General features: G+C 45.4%; 1 protein-coding gene across 2 annotated transcripts in view; it reads left to right on the forward strand.

The window, feature by feature from the left end:
- The window catches only part of CTDP1 (CTD phosphatase subunit 1), a 110,868-nt gene that overhangs the window by 55,919 nt on the left and 27,740 nt on the right, over positions 1-27,209 (forward strand). For both annotated transcript variants that reach the window (XM_044293363.1, XM_044293362.1), the window contains exons 10-12: positions 3,180-3,404; positions 5,815-5,983; positions 24,870-25,039. In XM_044293363.1, coding sequence (XP_044149298.1) covers positions 3,180-3,404; positions 5,815-5,983; positions 24,870-25,039 — 564 coding nt within the window. The remainder of the gene's footprint in view (positions 1-3,179; positions 3,405-5,814; positions 5,984-24,869; positions 25,040-27,209) is intronic.

Genomic DNA, 27,209 nt, shown 5'->3' on the forward strand with positions numbered 1-27,209 from the left:
CCCTATACCTGGCCAGGGCACGGGACCCGAAGGCATACGGCGCCGACGCGCTCGTCCTTCCGTGGCGCGAATTCTCCCTTCTGTACGTCTTTCCTCCTTTTCCCCTCCTGCCACGGGTTCTTCGGAGGATCGCGGCAGAGGGCGTCCCCGCGATTCTAATCGCCCCGGATTGGCCCCGCCGGTCTTGGTACGCCGACCTAATGTTGCTGTTGGCAGACGCACCGTGGCCACTGCCCTCCAGGGAAGACCTTCTCTCTCAGGGACCGATCTTCCACGAGCATTTAGGCTCGCTACGTTTGACGGCGTGGCTATTGAGACCGCCGTCTTAACGCGACGGGGTTTCTCCGCGCACGTAGTCCGCACCATGATCCGGGCTCGTAAGCCCGTATCCTCTAGGATCTGCTATCGGGTTTGGAGGTCCTATCTGGGGTTCTGTGAGTCCCGGAGCATCCCACCTCTCCGGTTTTCTCTTCCCACAATCCTGTCCTTCCTCCAGTCGGGTCTGGACCTGGGGCTGTGCCTCAGTTCTCTGAAGGGTCAGATTTCGGCGCTGTCTATTCTTCTCCAGCGTCCCCTGGCCCCTCTAGGGCCAATTAAGAACTTCTTACAAGGGGTGGCTCACTCTGTTCCGCCGTACCGCCCTCCAGTTCCTTCCTGGGACCTGAATGTGGTGCTCTCGGCGCTCCAATCAGCCCCCTTCGAGCCTTTACGGGAGGTCTCCCTTCGCCTTCTGTCCTGCAAGGTCATCTTTCTTGTGGCCGTCACGTCTCTCCGACGGGTGTCGGAGTTAGCGGCTCTTTCTTGCTCCGCACCTTTCCTGATCTTCCACCAGGATAAGGTTGTGCTTCGGCCTGTCCCGACTTTCCTGCCAAAGGTGGTCTCCGCCTTTCACATCAATGAGGACATCGTCCTTCCGTCGCTCTGTCCCTCTCCTTCCCACCCCAGAGAACGGGAACTGCACCGTCTGGATGTGGTCAGGGCGTTGAGGATTTACTTTGAGGTCACCCGGTCCTTTCGGCGCACGGACTCCCTGTTTGTGGTTCCGGAGGGTTCGCGCAAAGGGTTGGCGGTCTCCAAGGTGGCTATTGCCCGTTTCATTAAACTGGCGGTGTCTGAGGCTTATCGAGCCAAGGGCAGACCTCCGCCTTTCGGCGTCACTGCTCATTCCACCAGAGCAGTCGGAGCTTCCTGGGCGCAGAGGCATCGGGCCTCGGCTGAACAGTTGTGCAAAGCAGCCACTTGGTCCTCTCTGCACACTTTCACAAAGTTCTATAGGGTGCATACGCATGCATCAGCGGATGCTGCTTTGGGCCGCCTGGTTTTGCAGGCAGCGGTTTCCTGATGCTCTGGTGGTGTTCCGCTTTGGGTTTGTGGTCCCTCCCTTCTTGGACTGCTCTTGAACGTCCCAAGGTCTGTGTCCCCCAAGGAAAATGGGCGAGAAAAGGAGATTTTTGTATAACTTACCAGTTAAATCTCTTTCTCGCTTTTCCTTGGGGGACACAGCACCCACCCTTCTGTGTTTGGTTACAGGGTTATGGTCTGGCGCCCCGTTGGGTTGCTGGCTGGTTGTTTCCGTTATTGGTTGTTATCCTTTCACTACTTGGACACGCAACTGGTAGCCTCTATCTCCAGGCTGAGGGTATAGCTGTGGAGGAGGGGCTTAACAGTTTTACTTAGTGTCACGCCTCCTAGGGAGCTGAGCTATACCCAAGGTCTGTGTCCCCCAAGGAAGAGCGAGAAAGAGATTTAACTGGTAAGTTATACAAAAATCTCCTTATTTACTAAAACGGCATGTCAGGAAAGCTGACACATTCTTCTAAACTGCAGTGGTGGAATAGTTATTTTTTTCCTACCTCCGAATACTGTACAGAATTCAAATCGTTAAAGGGGTTAGCCGACATTAACAAATGCTCCCCCACATGGCGGACCCCTCGCGGGGCTGCGGGGTCCAGGAGCGGCGCAGGGAGTGGGGAGCCAGGTAAGTAGAATCAGTGCGAGGGGCCTGGCATATGGTGGAGCATTTGTTAGTGTTGGATAACCCTTTTAAAGCATGCTTTTTTTCCAGCAAAGGGAGATTCAGCCCTAAATCCTGCATAATGGTATATAGCTCTGGCCTACCAAAGTAATATTTTTTTTTTATTTCTAGTACAATGGACTATTCACAGGTTAGTTGGTGTGTTAGGCTAACTGCATCCATTTTTAGCAGTCTGCAAAACACTGATACCGGCCGCGTGCCTCCCGTGTTTTCGGCCTTCCGCAAGTCCAGCACTATGTACTGCGGACAGGAATAGGACATGTTCTATCTCTTTTTTTTTTTTTTTTTGCAAACGGCATATAGCAGGCATGGCCAGCCTGAGGCTCTCCAGCTGTTGCAAACCTACAACTCCTAGCGTGCCCAGACTGACTACAACTATTAGCAGGGCATGATGGGAGTTGTAGTTTTACAACCGCTGGAGAGCCGCAGGTTGGCCATCCCTCTGGCATATAGTGTACTGTCCACATCTTTTGCTACCCTTTGAAATGAATGGTTCTGCATCCAAGGTGTCAAAAATGCAGACTGGATATATGGTTGTGTGCATGAGTCCAGATCACCATGTTTTGTTTCCCTACTAACACCTTGTTCCCCCCAAAGTTGATGAATTATAATGTTGATTGATTCCCAATGGAAAACTGTGCGATGAGGTTCAAAAGTAAAAATATGTGTACATGTGCTACAGAGAAGTGTCATGTATACCTTTTGGGTTCCATGCACACAACAATTTTTTTCTTGCCTGTGTGCATTGTATTTTTAAAACCCTCAAACCAGATGCAAATCGCTCTTAATATTGATGAGGGTGGAAAAAAAACAACTGATATGCAGACAAAAGACTGATACGGCCATGTGCATGAGCCTTGGGCTGTAAAAGCAGAATTGTTTAATAGTCTCCATCAATCTCATCACTTGGTATCAATGAGCCTTCTTTCCAGATTTTTGTCATACACAATAATATAGCCTGCTGTACTATTCAGCCCATGTATATGCCGGTCTGCACTTTGTGATCGTGTGCATGAGGCTTCCGTTCGCCTGTGCATCAGGGAATTGTGTTTACGGCACCATTGCCCAGGTCACTCCTTTTGCTAGAGGATTTGTTTTTTTACATATATCTTTTTAATGTCTGCCTTTTGTTTTTTCCCTACAGAGCCATTAGTCCAGCCACCTTTCCAGATATTCTTAGCGCTTTTCAAACCCCACTCTTTCACCCAACCCCAATCCATCCGAAGACACAACCAGGTCCAGAAGTGCGGCAGTATGACCCAGTAACTGGCAAACTCATCAGGAAAGCTTCACAAAGTTCCAGTCATCCCCCATATATACAGGCACCTTTTTCTTCGCTAAATGTCCATGGAGAGCATTCATCCTTCAGGTATATGAAACCGTAAGGCAGCACCACAGTTAACGCGTAATGGCATCCCATTTATTGGGGGGGTTCTGCTTTCTTCTTTTGTGCACATTTGCAAAACATGTCATTTAATAAACATTGTTAATTAAAAGATGTATTCATTGTGTGCTGTTTATATGGAATTGTTTCATGCAGGCCATGCGTTTGGGTGTTTGATCTGGTTTGTGTTAATAGTAAATCAACTAAACGAGAAAATAATATTTTTGTCCTTTTAAAAAAATCTTTCTTGACATAGTAATTCAAATAATTCACGGGCAGACATAAGAAAATTGCTGGTAAAACCTACCGTTTGTGGAGCTTTTCTCATCAGTCGTAGTGTGAATATGAAGTTTTATTCTGCTTCTGCGAGTGCCCAGGAGGCAAAGCTTCACGGAGTAACGGTCACTTCACAGCCCCTCCCCTCTGTTTTAAGTGACATCTGTAGCATCCAACCAGGAGACCAGTGCATCTGCCACTCAGAGGGCAGGTACTGTGAAGCAGCTAAGTGCAGAGAGATTCACAGTAAAGCTCCACCTCCTGGGCACTTGCAGGAGCAGAATAAATGTGGCAGAATAAAACACCTTCACACTACTCCTGAGTAGTTTTCCTGACCTCTGCTGCTCCTGTCAGCAGTTTAGCATAGTTAAAGCTGCTGGCAGACTCCTTGAAAGGTAGATTAAACAAACTAAGCTTTTAAATAACATTTTTGTGTGTTGTGTGTTTTTTGTTTAATCCTGTTGAAGGCTATTTGGCGAGTCGCCGTCATTATTCCCTATTTGGAGGGGGCCTGTGTAAAGTGTAACCACCAATCAGAATTTGTGCTGTAGTAGCATGGTCACTAAATATTTTGTTCTTTTACCACTATTTAACTGAGTAATCCAGGAATGGCTAATGATGACTTATCCTCAGGATAGGTCATCATTATTACATCAGCGGGGGTCTGAGTCTCGGCACCCCCGCAATCGGCTGTTTCAGGGAGCTGCCGCGCTCTCCAGATCTCTTGTGAGCTCAGCAGTGAATCGAGCTTCGGATCCGAAGTCGATTCCCTCAAAACTTCATTTTAATGCTGTATGGAGATCTGTCTCTATACAGCATTAAAATGTATGGACTCCCGCGAATTGAAATTAGTTATCACCGAAGTCTCGCAAATCACTTCGGCATTCGATTTTTAAACTTGAAATCCATTTTAAAACAGTAATGTGAAGTCGACTTCAGTACCGGCTGGTACCTCGGTACTAAAGCCCACTTCGGATCCAAGTTTTAAAGTGGTTTTCAAGTTCACAAATCAAATCCCGAAGTTATTCACCGAAGTCCCGCGAGACTTCGTTGATAACGAATTTCCTTCGCCTGAGCCCATACGTTTGAATACTGTACAAAGATGGATCTCTACAGGCTTTTGAGCGAATTGACTACTGATCTTGGATCCGAAGATCGATTTGCTCAACACAGCAGCGTACATTGTATAGGGGATGAGCTGCAACTAGGCCATGTGACGATGTACGGTGACATCACATGGCCTAGGAAGATGCAGCAGTGCTCACGTAACGCCAGCCTCGCCTGTCAGCTGATCCAGGGGGTCCAGGATGTCGGACCCCCATCGATCTGATAGGTCATCAAAATTAATTATCGAACAACCCCTTTAAGTCACTGGGTGGGTCAGTTGTCATAAATTAAATATTACCATTTGTTCTTGTGCTTCTACACTGCCAACTAACAATCAGGAGTTTGTGACGCTTCGCTTTTTGGTATTGTATTTGTACCTAACCTGTGGCTTTCTAAAAAAAAATTAAAAAAAAAATGTCTGTCTGCATGGGACACTTAGCATGCAAATTGCCACCTGTGCAGGATTTAAAGTTGTAAAACGGCTGGGAGAGCCTGTGGAGGATCCGCTTTCCTTGATGGTCTTGCCGTGGTGAGGGGGGGGGGTCAGCCACTGCAATGGACAGATTATGAATGTCCATCCGTGTAATCCAGCCACCAGAACAGGAGATCTTTGCGGAACCTAAGAGTGATATTTGATAAGGTAAAGGAAAAGGTTTGTCTTGGGACTTTTCAGTTTGTCAAAGTGAAATGAAGAATTATTTCAGGGTTTTTATAGTTTTTCACCTCCTTTTTCTAAAATATATGTTTAGCAAAACAAGTGCGAAGAAAAAAAATAATCTGCGCAATGAAAAACCATAACTGAAACTACCAAAATAAATCTGACCAGACACGTGATGCAGAGTTGAAGGGTCATGTTTGATTTTTTTTAGCAGTTTGTCAAGTGTCACAGTACGTGTCCTGCGAGCAGAACCATTTGGCACAACCCCCCCTTTTTTTTCCTACAGGTGAAACACATACAGTGTGTTGAGATTATGGCATGCATCTAAATCTGAGAATATGTTTCTGTTGACAGAGTAGTTCAGCCTCATGAAGAGCAAATGTTTGATGATGAAGAGTTGCCTACGGAGAGTACCGAGGAGGAGCAGTCTGGCCCTGCCCGGAGAAAGCGCCAGCCGAGCATGTCTGAAACTATGCCTTTGTATACTCTTTGTAAAGAGGACCTGGAGAGCATGGACCGAGAGGTAAGCCTAATCGTTAATATAACACCTATCTAAAAGTGTGTCTTAGCTCTTGTTCTTGGGCAGCCATAAAAAAAATTGCTAGAGAAGAACTATCGATTTTATACAAATCAAATTCATTTAAAAAAATCTGCCTCGTTGAGCAGCAAGGGACTGGCCGTGCTTTGGTAGAGGCCGGCGCCTCTTCATAACTTCGGTGGATCCACCGCCAGATATAGGGGTTCATTAAGGCTGGCGTTTTAGATAAATAAATGACCCCCTAAATTCTAGATGTCCATGCTGCTTTTTGCTGCAATTTTATTGCCACAAGTGCCCAATATGGTTGGTTAGTGCAGACGCTATATTATTAATAGCGAGGGGATACCGCCTATGCGCTTCTGTCCGATAGTTGGTGCCTAATCTCCCTGCCCCGAAGAATGCTAGCACATCATAGGGAGAACAAAAGCAAAGTAGGGTGTAATGGGTTTTGGTTCTGGCGTATACTTGCCCGCCACCCTACTTTCCGGGATGGATATAATAAAGGAAAATTATGTTTTCTCTATGCCATCATATAGTTAGTAATTAATTTCTGGGTGCAATTTCACCATTTGTGTTGAGACTTCCATGAGAATACAAACTAGATAGCTGACATTTTCATGTATTGTACGCTTACTTTTTCTGGAAGGTAAGTATTGATGTGTGTGTCATGAGACATTGGGAGTTGTGCTTATTAATTTGTGTGAGTAATTCTGCCTGTCTTATATTGATTTGCACCGTTGCACTCAATCTTTACTTAACTACCAGCAATGGAAGGGAACGCGACCTGAACAATCTGTGGTAGGTGAAACTGCCCAGACTAATTACAGTCTCAACCACTCCAAAGTGAGAAGTTATTTCAGATGAAATGTTAATTCAAGTGTACTGTCCAGTGCACCGAACACTAATTCCTAAATCTGTTTCTCCTCCACGGTGCTGAAGAAAAACGCAACTTTTTTTTTGTGATAGAATGTAAATTATTGTGATTTTTCATGTTTTGTATGTATAGTACCATATAAAATATACATATTAATATCCAAATTGTTTTGACAATTTGGTTTCGATCTCTTATGTTTTTGTCACTTGTCAGGAGATAGTGAGAGTTCTCACTTCTTTTCCCCTTACAGTCACATTAAAATTGGAAAACCCTCCCAAAAATGTCACTTTTTTTTAAATTGTGGATTTTGAATTTGTGTGAAGTAAATATAGTTGGCACACAACTCGGCGGACACAAGTTAATTTCTAACCCCTAAGTAAATAACTTACTGGTCCTCAAGGCTAAAATAACTTTTTTTTTTTTTTTTTATGGCATTCACTGTTTGTTATAAATAACATAACTTTCTTCTGTGGGTCATTACGATTATAATGTTGCTAATTTTATATCATTTTTAGAATTTTTTTTTTTTCCTCCCCGCAACCAGTCAGCTCCTCCAGGCTGGCAGAGATCACAGCCAGCTGAAGGGGGAGGCTGATTTTAAATCTGTGTGTGTTGTGCTGGGAATCTTGTTTTTAATCTATCAATTTAAGCCTTAAAACAAAATTAGAATCGCATGATTACTTTCAGCTGCTTTCACTCCAGACACTTTCTAACACCTATATCTCCCAAAGGAGAGAAGTTGTGACCACAATATAGTTACAGGTAGTCTGAGATATTTCATCATTGGTTCAGGTTGCTGTTAATTATCACCTATAGCAAGGATGCTCAACCTGCGGCCCTCCAGCTGTTGTAAAACTACAACTCCCATCATGTCCTGCTGTAGGCTGATGGCCGTAGGCTGTCCGGGCATGCTGGGAGTTGTAGTTTTGCAACAGCTGGAGGGACGCAGATTGAGCATCTCTGCCCTATAGGTACTGATGTGCATATAATTTTGGTGTTCCTAATTGGTGGACCACATTAATGTTAGACCTGTGTTTCGAGGATTCTTTGATTTTACTTTGTCAACTTAAGGCCTCTTGCACACAAACGTTTTTCTCGCCCAGTTTCCTTGGGGGACACAGAAGACCTTGGGTATAGCTCATCTCCCTAGGAGGCGTGACACTAAGTAAGAACTGTTAGCCCCTCCTCCACAGCTATACCCTCAGCCTGGAGAGAGAGACTGTCAGTTTTTAGCTTAGTGTCCAAGGAGGCAAGACACTCCCTGCTCTGCAGGGCTGTTTTCTCCTTGTTTTAATTTTAGATTTTTACTTTTTTCCTTTCTTTTTGTTCCAGAACATCAGGGACAACAGAGACGCACTAGACCTCTCTGTTTCTCCCGGGGTCGAGCTGCGCCAGTGCCGGTCATCCGCACTGCTGCCTCCCCCACAGAAGGCAAGGTGGATCAGGGCAGCCCAGCTCCCCTACATCCCGCCAGCGCAAGGGTCGCCCGCACGCCAAGTCCCTCTTCCAGCGTCCTGCCACTACGGTGCCAGTAGCTGAAGGGGCGACCCTGCTGGAACGGACCGAGGGTGAAGACGGCTGTGGTGAGAGATTGGCTTCTCCAGCCCTACGTCCCCCCCCCCACCCCGGTCTCCTGTGTGCCTGACCCCCATACTGACAGGGCCTCTGGACCCTTTTGTCCCTGCTAGTCCTAGGCTGGCCCCTGGCGGCCACAGGGCGACATTCTGCTCCCTCTCCTCCCCTCCATAGGACATTGGCACCCTTCTCCCTGACAAGAAGAATGCCTGGGGAGCTGCAGAGGTTCGCACCTAGCTGCCCCTGACGTAGGGGTTATGCAGGCCTCCCACCCTCACAGACCCGGTCTCAGGGTCCCCCTCCCTCTTACCGGCCACTGCTTCAGGGCCAGAGGGCCCGCGCCTTGCTGCCCCTGACCCATCACGGGCACCGGTCCAAGGGCAAGGTGGTTGTGGCTGCCGGCCATATGGAGCGCTGTTCTAGGCCAAGGGCCCGCTCCAGGGGTGAAATGGCTGCCGGGTCATCGCTTCCGACAGCGGGTGGGCACCGCGGCCTACAAATGAGCGCTATGCCTCAACAGCCCCCGGCCGACCGTCGGAACATTCCGGTCGGCCGGGCGCCGCAAAATGTTGTTCCCCTCCTGGGCGACACTTCGCGGCAGTGATCCCACTCTATCCGGGTCCCCAGCTCTTCCGGCCCGCGGGGTGGGCACCCGCGGCCGGTATGTGCCGCTCCGTAGGCCCGGCCGGTACTTTAAATACTGTGCGGCCCCGGTCAGCCGGGCGCCGCTAAAAATTTAGACCCCGGCTTCACTGCCTGCTAGGCCGCAAAATTCGGGCCTCTGTTGGAGGGGGCTGGAACTTCTCCGGGCGCGAATCTTCCCGCCTGGAGGTTCCCCCGCCCCCAGAGGATCGCAGTGCCACCCCCAGGCCGGATCCCTGTTAACCCCTTGGGTACAGGCCGGCTTCCGATGGGCCTGTGTGGCTTTCTGCCTCAGTGAGGCTGGGTTATAATAAATAATAAAAAAAAAAAAAAAAAGAAATTAAATTATTTATTAATATGACTTGTGGGCTGCGCAGGACACTGCAGCCTCATCTCAGAGTGCTGCCTGTATACATGCCCCCTTTCCATAGGTGGCATGGTGTCGCGCTCCCCGGCTGCGGCGCTACCAGGGTCATTTCCCCTTCTAGGCGGTTTTTTTGCCCTCTCCGCGCTACGGCGCTGGTCAGTGCATGCGGCCTTTTCTGTAGGGTGCCTGCCATGTGCAGGACCCCCCTCCTGGCGGGATACTGCACTCTCCTTAACTGCGGGTTGGCCTTGTGCATGATCGCCCTTTCATTGGCGGCCTACTGCAGTTTCTCCGGATACGGTGCTGGCCATGTGCACGACCACCTTCCATAGGTGGAACACGGCAATTCGTTGCCGGCCATGTGTGTGACCCCTTCCATAGGCGGAACGCTACACTCTCACTGGATTCGTTGCCGATCATGTGCATGACCCCCTTCTTAGGCGGAATATTGCACTCTCATCGGATTCGGTGCTGGCCATGTGCACGACCCCCTTCCTTAGGCGGAACGCCGCACTGTCTCTGGATTCGCTGCCTGCCATAGGCATGACTCCCTTCTGTGGACGGCATTCGGCACTCTCACTGGATTCACTGCCAGCCATGTGCATGACCACCTTCCATAGGCGGTATGATGCACTCTCATTGGATTCACTGCCGGCCTTGGGCATGCCTCCTTCCCTGGTGGCGGCATACATACACTCCCTCGGTCGGTGGTTGTTCTCTCGCCGGTACGTTGTTGGCCAGGTGCATGAACCCTATGCATGGCGGGGTGCTTGCACTCTCTCTGGATCCGCTGCCGGCCATATGCATGACCCCTCTTCCGTGGGCGGTGTACGCACTCTCACTGGATTCGCTGCCGGCCATGGGCATGCCTCCTTTAGGTGACATACGCACATTTTCACCGGCTGCTCGCACTCTCCCTGAATGCGATGCTGGCCATGTGCATGTCCCCCCCTCACCCTTCGTGTTCTGGGCGGCATACTACACTCTCACCGGATACATTGCTGGCCTTGAGCATGGCCTTCTAACATGGGTGGAACGCTTGTGTTCCCATTGGATGCGGTGCTGGCCTTGTGCGTGACCACCCCTCATTCCATGGGCGGAATTTTGCACGCTCACGGGATTCAAGGCTGTCCTTGTATGTGCTGTGCTGGACTTGCTCATGTTCCCCCTTCATTGGTGGAGTAGTTGCACTCTCACAAAATTTCGGTGTTGGGTGAATTGTTGCACACTCACTTAATGCTAGGATAGCCCTGTGCATGACCCCCCTTTCACTAGGTGGACCTCCTGCGTTCCTGCTGGATACTGTGTGGCCATGTGCATGGCGCCCTTCTGGGCGAAGTAGGGTATGCCCTACTTCTCTGACGTAGTTACGACCTTGGGCATCACCCCCTTTTTGGGGCGGGCCCTTGCACTCTTGCTGACTGCAGTTTGCCAGGTACATGTCCCCCCCTTTCGAGGAGGTCAGTTTGCGTTCTATCGCATACCTTACTAGTCTTGTGCATAACTCCTTTTCAGTTGCACTTCCGTAGATACTGTGGGACTCTGTGGCTGGCCTTCTTCGCTGAGTGATATTTTTGCAGTGAGCGGACGTTCTTGTGCGTTGTTTGGGCCGTGTATGCCTTCTCGTCCCGTAGGTGGGTTAGCCTTCTCACTGCTTACGGGGCTACTCGTACGTATGCCTCCTTTCCCCCTGCGACATACTTTTTCTCTTGGGAGACGGTGTTTGCAGCAAGCCTTGCACTATTCTCTAAGGAGATCATTCTGTCCACCTGTGTGAGCCTAAGGTGTTGTCCAATAAGCAACAGATGAATACCTTATATTTAAGTAGACGGGCTCTGCTGCTCGCTACTGCACCGAGCTGGGTGGTACTCACTCATTTCGTTGGCCCTTCCGCCCGGGGAGTGTTCGTGGTTCCTAGATACGTACCCATTCGTCCTTCCGCAGCATTGTTTCCCTGCGCTAGTGGTCACATGGTCGAGTGTGCTGTCTGCAGCGCCCTTCGCATTTTATGTTGGCTCTGGCAGGACTACGGTCCCCTCGCCTAGTACCTTTTCCTCCTCTTCGGGTGCAGTGTGGTATGATTCTTTCCGGTTGGCGCCCTCGGTGCTTCAGTCTGATCTGCTACCAGGTTCGGGCTGCTCTTCTTGGGAAGGTCACCCAACTTCTCTTGGGTGCTCGCCTACCCAGGTCCGGAGGACCTCCGCCTTGAGTTCTTCAGGGTATTCAAGGCGGTGGACCGGGTGTCTCAGTGTAGCGGTGTGCTGCTTTTGAGCTGTTCTATGGCTTCTCTGTTGCCCACTCCTATGCCGGCCTCTGTCTCGACCGCCTTTTCTTGCCGGTCGGTTTGGCTCCCACTCGGTACAGATCACTCCGATGTGGCTTCTGTTCCGGCCGCGCTTCAGAGGCTGTTCCTTCACTGCCCTTCCCTCGGGGGAGAGCGTGGTTGTTCATGTGGATGGTACTGGTGTTCCCTTTGAGTCCCCCTTGTCCACACTGGTTGTACTAGCTGTGTACCTAGTTACCGGGTCTACGGCGTTCTGTCCTCCCGCTGGGTGCAGATTGCGTTTTTTTTTTTTTTTTTTTTGTTTTCAATTCTAGGCAATGTTTCTGCTATGGACTTACCTTCTCGGTAGCTTGGGAGGACTGCCTTTTGCCAAGATTGTCTTCAGATCTCCCACACCGGGACTGTAGTCCGTCTTCCTGTGGTGACTGCATCGGCTTGGGTTTTAGCCTGTCTTGTCCTGGCATCTGGCGGTTGCTGGACGGACCCTTCGGTTCCTGTCCGTTTGTCCTTCTGCTCCCCCACTCAGGGTGGATCCGGGACAACTTGCTCGGGGGCCGGCGGGACCAGTTCTACCGACCGTTCTACCCGTGTTACTGGTCTGCGCCTGATCATTGGGTTTTCACCCTCTTGCCCAGGCGACTCTAGTGGGCTCGCTAGTGTTCGCTCCTGGCCATGTTTCGTCCAGGATCTGTTGGAGGACTTAGGTTTTTACCTGGGGTTCTGTGGGAAGCTGGGCGTTCCCCCGCTCTTCCTTTCTCTCTCCATGGTTCTGTTTTTCTCCAGTCCGGCCTGGAACTGGGACTGGGACTCTGTCGCTTGAAGTATCAGGTGTCAGCGCTGCCCTTCTTCTTTCAGCGTTCCCCGGCCCTCTGGGCCTGTCTGGACCTTCTTCCGTGGAGCGGCTCTTGGGTTCCTTTGTGCTGCCCTCCGGTACCGCCCTGGGACCTACATACTGGGCTCTTGGCGCTCCAATCTTTCGCTTGGAGCCGTTACAGTGGTTCTCTCTACTCCTTCTGTCCTGTACGGTTGTGTTTCTGTAGCCATCGTGTCTCTGGCGGGTGCCTGAGTGGCGGCCCTTCTTGTTCCGAGCCTTTTGTCTTTCCCCAGGACAGGGCTGTTCTCCATTCCGTCTCTTCCTTCCTTCTGAAGGTGGTGTTTGTCTTTCATTTCGTCGAGGCAGTCGTCCTCCCCTTCCCACCCCCGGGAACGGACACTTCACCGGTTTGGACGTTGTTTGGACCTTGCAGTTTTTTACTTGGAGATCTCCGACTCTTGTCTACGTTCGGCCTCTTGGGTTCCAGGAGGTCCGCGCGAAGGGTTGACGGCATCCAGGGTGGCTTTCCTCCTCTTTCTCAGAGTGGCTATTGCTGTGGTTGCCGCACCAAGGGCAGGGTTCTGCTTTTGGTGTCACCGTTCGTTTCACCAGAGCTGTCGGTTCCTCCTGGGTCAGAGGCATTAGGCTTCGGCCATGCATTTGTGCAAGGCGGTCACTTCTTCCTTGCACACCTTACCAGGTTCTACAGGGTGCGTACTCGGGCTTCAGCGTCTGCTGCCTTGGGCCGCCTGGTCTGCAGGCGGCGGTTTCTTGATGCCTTCGGGTGCTTCGCCTTGGTGCTGTGGTCCCTCCCCTCTTGGACTGCTATTGAACGTCCCAAGGTCTTCTGTGTCCCCCAAGGAAACTGGGCGAGAAAACGAGATTTTTGTATAACTTACCAGTAAAATCTCTTTCTCGCTCTTTCCTTGGGGGACACAGCACCCACCCATTCTTTGTTCTTCTCTGCACGGTTTCCGGGTTTGTTTTACCCGTTGGGTAGTTGGCTTGTTGGTTCCACTTTTGGACTTTGCCTTGTTTTCACTACTTGGACACGCCACTGACAGTCTCTCTCTCCAGGCTGAGGGTATAGCTGTGGAGGAGGGGCTAACAGTTCTTACTTAGTGTCACGCCTCCTAGGGAGATGAGCTATACCCAAGGTCTTCTGTGTCCCCCAAGGAAAGAGCGAGAAAGAGATTTTACTGGTAAGTTATACAAAAATCTCGTTTTTCCGTTTACGTTCCGTTTTTTGCGTTCCGTATGCGGAACCATCCATTTCAATGGATCCGCAAAGAAAACTGTAGGTACTCCGTATGCCTTCCGTTTCCGTATTTCTGTTTTTCCGTTCCGTTCAAAGATAGAACATGTCCTATTATTGTCCGCATAACAGACAAGGATAGTACTGTTCTATCAGGGACCAGCTGTTCCGTTCCGAAAAAAAAAAACGGAATGCACACAGAGGTCATTTTTTTTTTTGCGGACCACAAAATACTGAAAAAGCCATACGGCCGTGTGCAAGAGGCCTAAGGTGCATTTAGACTAGTAATACAGAATTTTGAAATCCTTTTTTTACCTGAAAACATGAGTCATTGCTTTATGAATTATTATATATCTATATTGCCATTGAACAGATCAAATAGCAATGTATTCTGTGTTCTTTGCATATGGTTTTAAGAAGGCAAAATGATGTTATAAATGATTCATGTTGCCTGCTACGAGTATTGTGACCCATGAGATGATAACATTAGCCAAAATTACATTTCAACAAGCTGTGAAAGAAAATCTAGTGAGGGTTGTTCCATGTCTTAAAATGGGACAGATATTTTTAGCATAGACTTTAATCAGATATTGCATTTTGGCTAACACTTTTATTATAAATGTGTGAGTACATATTTATGCGAGTCAGAATCCTTATAGGCAAATTCCGGTGGCTGACGATAAACTGCATTAAATAGTTGGCATCAGGCTGTCAAAATAAAATGCACGTTTTTATTCCAATTTGTTAAATTGAGTTACTGTATTAAGTGTGCCTTCTCTGTCCCCAGTCAGTAAGATTCCAGTCATTTGTGAGTGTTGCTATGGTACTTTTTATGCAAACTAGAACCTTATGTTTCCTGCTGATAAATTGCATTAAAAGCTATGGTCATTTACACTGATTTTATTTTATTCTGTTCATTTGTTTCTAAATAGTCTTTATTAAAATTGTCCTACCATTTTATTGCTGTAGAGTCTGTGCAGTTCCTTCATATAGCTAGCTTTGCTTCTTCTTGCATAGATCTTGTTAGTAATCTGCTGTGTGGGCACTTTGTTCTCTATCCCTTCTTGTCTCATTGTTGAAAGTGGCAGCAACGAGAGGAAGGAGGTTATACAAGGCAGATCAGACTATTCAGAAGAATCATCGCATCAAAGTCTTGAGAAAAGTAAGGTCATACAGGCTGTACTAACCCATTATATAGATAGGGAAAAGAGCATACACAGTATGCGGGTTGGTGGGTGGGTGTGAATCCTACATTCTGTGGCCCTGTTTAGAGAGAGAAGAGAGAACATGCAGGGGAGAGAGCAGGAAATTGGAGTCATCAACTTCCATTTGTCAGTAGAAGGGAGAGGAGACCCTCATGAACAGAAAGGGGAATCGGCCCAGGAATGTGCTGATTAATGAGCTAGTGAACGCAATCGTATCCTTGGCACAAAGACGTCACCTCCTGAAACTAGGAGCAGATTCCAAACTGCATATGATAGGCTCACAATGTCAATGGTATTAGATAAGCATCTAGCCCTTTTTTTCAGATGATATGTATGTTTGCATCTGCTAGTATTTGTAAAGTACCTGGCAGCCTACTTAAAGGGGTATTCCATTTTGCAATTTACAGAAAACAATGCATTATCACTTACAAATAGTGATTGTTTATCTGTAAGGCCTCTTTTCCTGCCCTCCATACGCGCATGCCGTTTTACCACTGTGTCGGTTCTCTATTCTGATGACATCACATCTACATCTGAGGTGTGGCAAGGCTTGTAAGGATCTGCCCTTTAGACATAACATCATCAGGGACCTTGCCTCTCAGGGTGGTGGTCTGCTCGTTCTCCTGGACATTCTATGCTGTTCACCAATCACCATAAATAATGTGTTCACTATATTGTATGGGTTACTATGGTTACAGGGATATCAAATACTGTTTTGAGTTATTTAATTCGAAAACAGCAATGCTATTAGACGCCTAAAAATCCCATCTTTCCAAGGTAGCTGTTTATTGTACAGAAGGTCTGAGGGTCAAACCTCATTGAGACCTGTAAAATGATCTTTATTGTAAAGGTTATGGCCGAAAAATAGAATTTTTAGTTTTACAGCTTTTTTTTATCGTAAAGCCCCATTCACAAGCCCGCGTCACTGCAGTTTCTGTTTTGCGGATCTGCAAAACACAGACACCAGCGTTGTGCACCCCACATTGCGGTGCGGACCTGTTGACTTCATGTGAACAAAGATAAAACATGTCCTAGGTTTTGCGGCAGAGGAGAGGGCCGGGCAGCATGGAGAGTATCCTGACCTTGGGCTTTTTGGCATACTGTCTATGCCCCCTGTATTGCTCTACCGGGGAAACCCGGTCTAACCAGTATCAAACAGATTTCATTTTTAGAGATTCCGAATCCCAGTACATGACCATAATACTAATTGGTCTGTTATTCCCAGTTTTATCCCATTAAATGTAGATACAGTGATACAAGTACTGTGGCCTGGGTACATTTATCAGCACGTTCTTTCCTGTGCTGCCAGCTCATCAAGGTCTTTTTGTAATAGTTTACAATCGAGCAGAGTTTTAAAGTATCCTACAGAGTTTTGTATCAGCAAAAATGGACACTTGAGTCATGAATAAAAGAACACAGATCCTTGCTGACTTTATGCTGCGATTCTGTACCACTCAAGCTTCCTTTTAACAGTTCTTTACCCACGTCCGTACGTGGCTCCCTAGTCCCTGCCTTTGTATCTTCTGTACAAGGTGGTTTTGTGGTACACTAACAAATGCTGTTGCAAAATCCGGATAGATTTTATCAGCAGCATTAGTAACGTAACATACCACATTTGCAATTCCTTTATAGAAACCAAGCTTATTGTTGGGCACAACCTGTTTTTCATGAATCAGTGCTGGTTGTCAGTTTATTCACCACTATGTACTTTTGCAGTTCATCTCTTTGAGTGCCTTCAAATATTTTACATACCGCTGATGTCAAAAGTACCGTTTACTCTTTAACATGTTGGAACAACATCAGGCGTCCTGTGGCGCTGTATGTGTTACACAAGAGTCCATGCAGAAAGCGATGTACCTGTTCCTCGGTTACCACGATCACTTTTCTTGTACTTGTTCTTTTGTCAAAGGGGTTGTCCAGTTTGCTGTATTGAGATCTATCCTCAGTATAGGTCATCAATATCAGATCGGTGGGGGTCCGGGTCCTGACACCCCCGTCGATCAGTTTGAGGAGAATGAAGCACCTGTGCGAGCACTGCCTTCTCTTTACCTGCTTGCCATCAACATTGCAGCAGCAAGAAGGTGTAATTTCAGCTCCATTCACTTCAAGCAGGCGCCACCTTCAAAGACCCTGCCATACATGTACGGCGGATGTTGAGAAGGGGGTAAAGGGATATTCCAGTTGTGACAAGTCAGTATGCCCTATCCTATTAGATTGGTGGGAACCCTACTGCCGGGTTGGATATGTATGCTGCTGCTCCATTCTTCTCTATGGGACTTGCAGAAATAGCTGAACACTGAGACCCCAGCGGTGTTACTCCCAGTGATCTAATAGTTATCCCCTATTTTGTTGATAGATCACTTGCCTCAACCGGAATACCCCTTTAAGTAATTTTGTTTCCTTTTGAGGTCATTAGTGACTAGATCTCTGTGGTCTCGAAGACTGGAGATTTCAGAACTCTTACTTATAATTTAGATTCATTCATACCTAAATGCCCTAAACCTTTCGGTTTCGATGTTAAAAAGCTTGCCACCATTTTAGTCACTCTTCTAATTGGGAATATTGAATCTAGAAGACTATCCATGTCGGAGAGAAACTCTGTTTTAATTTTCATTAGAAGTTCTACTCGTGAATCATTTCCGAAGTTCCTTTCTGTAGTTGTACGGCTGTTCTGTCAAAAGCAGCGGAGGCAAACTGCTGAGTGACAGAATTTCCTGGCCTCTGTAATTCTGCAACTTTCTATAATGTAAGAGCTGCCGTACATGCCAGTTACATTCCTAAGAAAGTAATTGTTCGGGGAATGAAAGGAAAAATTGATGTGTATATGCCTATGATTTTCAGCAATTAGCCTTCACAATTTTAATGTTCCCCTACTTGTGTGGTTTAGAAAGCTGAGCCCTTCGGGCTTAATGTTGTTGTTGTTTTTTTATATATATTTTTTTCCTCATTATGATTTCCGGGTACTTTTATCTGCCGGTCTTGACAGCTCACCTATGTGTTCTGCACAAAGAGTACTCAGCAGGGGCGCCTTCGGCTCTGGGTGTACAGTACAGAACATTTGACCACGCATAGAGTGGGTAATAATGAGAACTACTTATGTGCCCTGTGGTGGCACTTTTGAGTGCCTACATTTGTACTGGACCTAAAAATAGCTGAATAACCGAGGAACAGCATGTTTCATTTTAAAACATAACCTTGTTATTGAAGTTGGTTTACAGTATTTTAATGCTTTCACAAAATAATTAATAGCTTTTATGCCGCTTTCTCCTCTCTGCAGTTTTACACCCACCATCTCATTTGGTAACGTTTATCTTTATATATATGTATGTGTTTCACCCTGCGTGAAAATGTTCATATGTTGAGGTTTTATGATACGTGCTAAAAATAGGTCTCTAAAATGTAAAAAAAAAAAGAGGAAAATCTATGCCCACATTTGAATAGTGAATTGAGTAATTAAACATCAGTTTTACCTAATGAACATTAGAACATGAATGTACGGTACGTCGCTGAGAAATAGGTTGGCGCCATATAAATGAAATAAATAAAAATTAATTTTTTTTTATATTTCATATTTTTTTCTTTCAAAGTAAAGACCACTTTACAATGGCCAATTGTCAATTGACAGCACCTTGATCTCAGAAGCCATGTCTGTAAATCGGGAGAGGATTAAAGGGGTGTCCGACCCCCTTACCTCCCCAATATTAGTGAGCACCAGCAAACTGTGCAAATAAATAAACCTGCCTTTGAAAGCTTCTCCATTCCATCGATGAGGCACCAATCCCCGTTAAGACTCCAGTCACATGCGTCTCTGGGGCACTTCACTGCTGAGGCCAATGAATGGCCACAGCTGTCAACATGATTGTGCATGTGATATCATCAAATCCACTTGACTAGGGACCTGAAACAGCGGGTATGGGAATATAAAATAAAAATAAAGAATTCTCCATTGTTTTAACGTCTTCTGGAAGGAAGGGGACGTCAGAAAACCCCTTTAGCTGTTGATTATCGCTGTTGAAGGCACGATTGGCAAGTGTAGACGCTCATTTTTGTATGACTTGGTGATATCTGGTGCATCACTTTTATGTGAGTGTTCACAAGACAGCAATAACACCCACAACGACACCCCAACAAATGTTGGGAACCATTAATAAAGAACCACAGGGAGCCGATACTGTCAAGTCAACATTTTAAAGCGGGCTCTGTGAGCTTGTAGCAGTGGCTTTTGAGGAAACTGAAAGCACATGACCCATTGGACACTCTACAATATAAGTAACATACCGGTAGTTTATAAGGCTGAAAAAAGATATGTCCATCCAGTTCAGCCTGTTATCCTGCAAGTTGATCCAGAGGAAGACAAAAAAAGACCCTGTGTTGTAGAAGCCAATTTTCCTTCCCAACTCCAATCGGGTAATTGGAAAAACTCCCTGGATCAATGACCCATCTCTAGTAGCTATAGCCTGTAATGTTATTACACTCCACAAATACATCCAGGCCCCTCTTGAACTCTTTTAGTGAATTCACCATCACCACCTCCTCAGGCAGAGAGTTCCATAGTCTCACTGCTCTTATCGTAAAGAATCCTCTGCTATGTTTGTGTACAAACCTTCTTTCCTCTTGTCACAGTCCTGGGGATAAATTGATGATGGAAGAGATCTCTGTACTGACCCCTGATATATTTATACATATTAATTAGATCTCCCCTCAGTCTTTTTTCTAAAGTGAATAACCCTAATGTTGATAATCTTTCAGGGTACTGTAGTTGCCCCATTCCAGTTATTACTTTAGTTGCCCTCCTCTGGACCCTCTCCAGCTCTGCTACCTTGTTCACAGGAGCCCAGAACTGTACACAGTACTCTGTGTGGTCTGACTAGCGATTTTGTAAAGTGGTAGGACTATGTTCTTATCACGGGCATCTATGCCCCTTTGATGCAACCCATTATCTTATTGGCCTTGGCAGCAGCTGCCTGAAACTGGTTTTTGCAGCTTAGTTTGCAGTTTTTTTTTTTTAATCCTCTTCTATGTTTGTGTACAAACCTTCTTCTTTCCTCCAGACACAGATGATGTCCTCTCATAACAGTCCTGGGTATAAATAGATGGTGGGAGAGATCTCTGTACTGTCCCCTGATATATTTATACATAGTTATTAGCTATAACCCTAATTTTGATAATCTTTCTGGGTACTGTAGTCCACCCATTCCAGTTATTACTTTAGTTGCCCTCCTCTGAACCCCCTCCAGCTCTGCTATGTCTGCCTTGTTCACAGGAGACCAAAACTGTACACAGTTCTCCATGTGTGGTGTGACTAGTTATTTGTAAAGTGGCAGGACTATGTTCTCATCACGTGCAGCTTTGCTCCTTTTAGATGCAACCCATTATCTTATTGGCCTTGGCAGCAGCTGCCTGACACTAGTTTCTACAGTTTGGTTTGCTGTTCACCAAAATTCCGAAGTCCTTTTCCATGTCAGTGTAACCCAGTGATTTAACATTTTAGTATGTACTGGTGACATGTATTTTTCCTTCCCATGTGCATAACCTTACATTTGTGGAATATGTTTTGACCCTTTTGGTGAAGACCATATAGGAGATTTATGTTGGCAAAATTTACCAGAATTCTGCATGAATTGCACCAGAATATATCAAGTACACATTGTTAGCCAGATTTGTTATGTGTTTTAGACATCTTTGCACCTTCCAAGACCATTTAGAAAAGTGTCTAATACAAGGGTCATAGCCAAGATTTCTCAAATGTGCCTGATTTATTAATGATGTGCAAAATACTGGTGTAAAGTAAGCCAGCCAAGAGGTAGGGAAGACAGTGTCTAACGTGTCTACTAAGATGCTCCAAATTTCACATTAAGAAGGGTAGGAGAAATATGCCACAGTTTTTCATAACTCATTTTTCTGCCACGTTTGGTTTGATAAATGTGTCCCATATTTCATGTCTTGTCAAAAAGCCTACCTTGGAAAGTAATATATGTGCATATACCTGCATACAAATTTACAAATTGAAGTTTCATTTTCATTGTGCTGCAAATTCTTTATCTGCTGTTATTTTTTTTTATCCCATAATTTACATATTAAAAGGATCTACTCTGCAGCGTGAGCTGAAATCTTTACTTTTGTAATCTGTGTATTTAACAGTAATATATACCAATACCTATCGGCAGGGTATGTTTTATGAGAAGTGATGATGGTGTCATATTATGATGTTAAATAGGTTTTCAATATATTCAGTTTATATTCATAGCACCATCTTATATCAGAATTGTAGCTATAATTACTTTAACATAAGAGAGTAACGTACTGTTTTTTAAAGGTCACCTGCATGTTAAAGAATATAGGAAATTCAGCTTTGCATCTCAATACTAACACATTCGCATTGCCATGTGCATTTACATACCAGAGTTTTGTGGGTTTGCAGATATACAGTGATCCCTCAAGATACAATGGCTTCAGAATACAATATTTTTCAACATACAATGTGGCTTTCCTGGGGCATCGTAATTTGAAACTAGACTGAACATACAATGTCTCCGACTCAGATCCCACCAATCAACATGGCTATTTCTCGAGGAAAACGCCTGTATTGGGTATATAGTAGTTCCTCTTTACAGTAAAGTGGGGTACATCTCCTTTACTGCCCTCTGTCTGTGCCTGGATGAGCTGCTCCTTCGGATGTCAGGTGATAGCTGCTCCATTTTAGTTTTCTGGTAAACTGTGCTATAAAGGACCCTTATCATACAGAGTCATTTACAGCTTTCAGTATCTATTGCTGACTGTTATATGTAAGGACTTGCTTTATCTGTCTTAAGGTACCTTTACACAAGCCGATTATCGTTAAATCATGCGAGCCATCTAAAAGTAATGAACGAGCGAGCAATCAACGACAAACTGTAAATTTCTCGCTGGTTCGATCGTTTTGTAAGCCTAAGAGGAACCAGTTTGTCTGTACCGATAATTTTACTGCAGTTATCTGCGTATCATTGCAGACAGCATTAGAATGACAGATATCACCTATATATAGATAACACAGGATCCACCACCCACAATAGGTGATATCATAGTTTACCTACTCCCTCCGGACCTCTGCTCAGGTCACAGAGGAGGCCTACAAAACGCCCATAAAAGTCAGTGAGGTCCCCTCTCGTCCATTGTGTCTATAACCTATGGTGGCTGTAAACCATATCTGCTGTTAAGAACAGCTCGGGGAAGATGGCTGCCCCCATAATCCTTTTTAGAAAATAAAATAAAAATAGAAAAAATATGCAAGAGGAAAATAAAAACAAATTGGAAACTGGTGACTTAGTCACTATCTGGTTTTAATAGTCAGAAAAATGTTTTAGCCACATATCCCCTTTAAGTGGCTAAATCGATCCACCAATGCTTTATGTGAAAGTAAGAATGGATGTCTTTAGAGCACATTATTCCAACCGCTCATGAGAATGGTGCTCCCATTATCCCGTATGAATGGAGTAGCATTCGTGGATGAGCAGTACTACTTCATTCAAACTCTAGGACTGCCAGAGATTGGATACTGCACTCGGCTTTGAGATCAATGGCGTAGCAATGCTTATGAGTGACCTGGCGCTCCATTCCCACTTGTAGATACATGGCTCACCAGATCTTTATCTGTTATCCAGAACCATTGATGCACACATTTGAATTTAGTCCGTTAAAGAAAGTACAGTGTAAGAATAAAATGTTCCAATCTTCCCAGCTTCACCTCTGCGAATGTGAAAACCCAACTGAGATGATTGTCTTTTCTTACAGCGGGGTGCTGAACAACTTATTACACGCATTCTTGCAAAGGTTTGATTAGTCAGATATATACGGATGGGTGTTCTCATTAAATCGAAAAGACAAATTGCAGTCCTGAGCATAAAATATGCATATTCTGGCTTTATATTTTTCCTGAGTGTATTCTTTAGAAAACCATTGAAAAAGTATTTACCCAGCTTACATTTTGCTGCTACAGTTACGTATGTTTAGAGAGGGTTTATCACCAGGAAATCTACAGCTAAACCAGGTATAGTGTCTTGTATGGATAGCTCTGCTGTATGTAATTTTACCTTGCACTTGCTGATCTGCTGCTTCCTTCTGGAGAAAAAGCAGAGTTGTTGTGTATTAAAAATAGGGAACAATCTGCGGGAGGAGGAGTAATCGGGCAGGGAGGACCAAGGAAGAGTGCAGAGAGAGCAACCTGTAGAAGAGAAGTAAGGAGGGGGAACAACTTGCAGGAGGAGAAAGAGTGGGCAGACAGGAGGGCCCAGGAAGAGGAGTGAGCGACCTGTACATGTAGAGCAGAAATAGGGAGTAAGGAAGTGAGCAGATACGGAGAAACCAGACGGAAGAGTAATCGATCTGTAAAGGAGGTGTAAAGACGGGGAGCAGTCTGCGGGAGGAGGAGTGATCGGGCAGGGAGAACCCAGGAGGAGAAATGAGACAACAACATGTAGAGGAGACATAAGCGATCGGGGGGGGAGGGGGGGGGGGGAGCGACCAATGGAAGAGGAGGAGAAGGGCAAGCTGAGAGAGGTGACTACAGAAAAAGGAGGAGTGAGCAGGGCTGCAGGTCATGGAAAAGAAGGAGATGCAGAGGAGAAATAAGGAGTAAGCAGGGGAGTGGAGGGGAGGGAGTAACCTGTCGAAGACGAGCGGGGACACGGATCAGCAGTTTGAGCTGTTCAGCAGTATTCTCAATGGATTAACAGAGAAAAGTCTGTTTTAATACATATGCAAATCTGCTGTTAAGTGCAAAGTGGACAGGCCCAAGCCACTGTGTTCGCCCCTTCTCCGCCTGCTTCCTCTGTCAGGCCAGGTTCTTGCATATGATCACTTTGGGAGCATTAGGTCCTGCTGCCTCCAGTGCGGAGCAAGTGTTTCCGCATGTGCCTGTGTAACGTTATCTGTTGGGCATTATAGGTACTGGGGCACAAAGGGGGCAATTATAGATACTGGGGTACTGTGGAGGCATTTTATATACCAAGGGCATTTTGGGGGCAGTTATAACTACTGGGGGAACTATATATACTGAGGGCACTGTGGGATTGAATAATATATACTGACGCTTTAAAGAGAAAACCAATTAAATGAATCCAGAAAACGGATGCCCACACAGACCCTTAAATGGACAGTTTTTTACAATTTTTTTTATTTAGTGAGACTCCCTTTAGGCTATTTTCACACTAGCGTTTTTTGCAGACCCGTCACGGATCTGCAAAAACGTTTTTGTTACAATAATACAACCGCATGCATCTGTCATGAACAGATCCGATTGTATTATGTCTTCTATAGCCAAGACGGATCCGTCTTGAACACCATTGAAAGTCAATGGGGGACAGATACTTTTTCTATTGTGCCAGATTGTGTCAGAAAACTGATCCTTCCCCATTAACTTACATTGTGTGCCAGGACGGATCAGTTTGGCTCAGTTTAGTCAAGCGGACACCAAAAAGCTGCAAGCAACGTTTTGGTGTCCGCCTCCAGAACGGAATGGTGACTGTACGGAGGCAAACTGATGTATTCTGAGCGGATCCTTTTCCATTCAGAATGCATTAGGGCAAAACTGACCCGTTTTGGACCGCTTCTGAGAGCCCTGACCGGAATCTCACAAACGGAAAGCAAAAACGCCAGTGTGAAAGTAGCCTTAAATGGTTTGATGACGTGCAAACTAGCAACTAGTCTGTATTTTGTACTGCTGACTGTTCTGTTGGAAAATTGTGTTGTGTGAAATAGGAGTCCAATCCAAGAAAAGGAAGTTTCTCACGCCATGTCACTGTTAGGTCCTTTTTTTTTTTTTTTTTTCTTTGAGATGCGGGCTTGGTTATAATTCTCTTTAAAAACTTTGTTTTTCAGGTTGATGACATTTTGGGGGAAGGCAGTGATGACAGTGATAGTGAGAAAAAGAAGTCTGTAAAGGTCAAAAAAATGCCAAATACAACAGAGAAGAGCTCTGAGAAAATCCCAGAATCCAGAACCGAATCGTCTTCATCTAGTGAACAGAGCCTCTCTGATGGCACAGCACGGTGAGTGTACTAACCTCTGGCGCCAGGCGTTTACAATTTGGATAATGTATGAATAACTCCTTTTGTAGATTCATATGTATATATTCATGATCTGTAGGAAGTGGGAGTGGAGATTTTTCAGCAAAGTTGTGGGATACATGCATTTACAGATCAACAAAAATGGCACAAACTGTCAAATAGTGCACATGGTACACATACATCTCTGTTCACAAGAAACTATATGGGTTTACATGGCAGCAGGCAGAACTTCCAATGTTTTTACAAAAAGTGAAACTAACTTTTATATGAGTTTTTAGGAAATAATGAATAGGTATGTAAAAATCTGTTCTTTTAGTCTACTTTTTGAGTATATTGGCTATATCTTTTAAAATTGATTGCTTCATGTCAATCCCTTTTAAAAGGGAAACTGCCACAATGAGTTGATATATTTTGTCTATTTAGGGGGTTTGCCTGCCAAGCATTTTGGGCACAAGGTTGCATTTTTCCTGCTTTTTTTTTCCGGTGAAAATACTTGTTGCTTCCAAAGTTACATGATGTAAACTTTTATATTTGTTAGTGTGTTCCTGGGGTCTGTTTGCCAGCAAGTAATTAAAAAAAGTGGAACATATTTGCAGTGTTCCAGCTGTACTCTTTGGGGCCTTTCTATAGCAGTCGGAGTTCATCCAAACAGCAGATGAATGTGTTTAATCAATAAACTAATTACAGTAGATGTGAAACGGTATAAAACTATCAAATGAATAAACCATATAATAATAAATACATTAGAAGATCAGTCATACATAAACTGCAACTAACATTCAAATGCCATAAAGTTATTGTAAATGCACATATATGTAAATCCACGCATACAGCGCCTTAAAAAAGTATTCGTACCCCTTGTACTGTTCCACATTTTTTCACTTTACGCTCACAAACTTAAATGAATTTTATTGGAACTTTGTCATAAACCAATACAAAGTAGCAAGTAGGTGTGAAGTGAAAAGAAAATGCTACATAGTTTAGCGTGCATTTGTATTCAGACCCCCTGAGTCAATAATTTGAAGGACAACCTTTTGCTGCAATTACAGCTGCAAGTCTTTTCAGGTACGACGGGTGTTCAACAAATTATCTACCCCAGCATGTTCTGTCAGTGTTAGTTGAGGTTGGCTGTGCAGGTTGAGATGTCTGGACATGCAACACACACAGTAGCAGTTCAGTCTGATGAAAGCACTGGAAGTGACAGGATGGCAAGTGCAGTACAGTGCGGATCTACAAAGAAAGACAGGGATTTGGAGCTTCGTTCTGTGATTCAATTCCTTATAAAGGTAGAAAAGAAGCCGAAAGAAATCCATAAAATGATGATTGCTGTATATGGTGATGATACACCCTCCTACTGCAAAGTAAAATTTTGGGCCAAGCTGTTTAAATTGGGTAGGGAATCAATTTAAGTGTTCAGGACGAATCATCTTTAGAGGAAATAGGCGGTAAAGTGGAGGCCATGATTTTGGAAGATCGTCGGGTCAAAGTCTGTATTATAGCTCAAAAATTAGGCAATTCAGTTGGCACAGTTTCCAGTATAATTCATTATGCTTTAATATCAAAGGTCAGTTCCTGGTGGGTGCCACGAGTGTTGATGCCTGAGCAAAAAAACTTGTCGCCAGCAATTTAGCCAAGAGAATTTAGATATTGTTGGAGAAAATCCAGGCGACTTCTATTCTCAAATTATGATGTGTAAAGAAACATGGCTCCACTATCATGATCCTGAGACCAAACTAGAGTCCATGCAATAGAAGCACAAGAGATCACCAACTCTAAAGAAATTTTGTGTGCAGCAGTCATCGGGAAAGATTATGGCAACAGTTTTTGGGCTACAGAAGGCATTTTATTACTGGCATTCATGCGACCACAAGACAACAATTACTGGCAACACAATGAAGGCATTATGTGAGGCAATCAAAGAGAAATGCCATGAGAAGTTTGCAGGCGTGTTGCTGCTTCACGACCATGCGTCAGTCTCGCAAATCACAAACTGCTATCGGATAATGTGGCTTCATGGAGCTTAACCATCCACCCTACAGACCTGACTCCCAGTGATTACTTTCTCTTTCAGAACCTGAAGAAATTTTAGCATAGGCAACAATTTCCTAATAATGCTGCAGTCAAGAGGCGGTAACAAGGTTCCTGCAGCAGG

Source organism: Bufo gargarizans, chromosome 5 (genome assembly GCF_014858855.1).
Source record: "Bufo gargarizans isolate SCDJY-AF-19 chromosome 5, ASM1485885v1, whole genome shotgun sequence".
Lineage (NCBI taxonomy): Eukaryota > Metazoa > Chordata > Amphibia > Anura > Bufonidae > Bufo > Bufo gargarizans.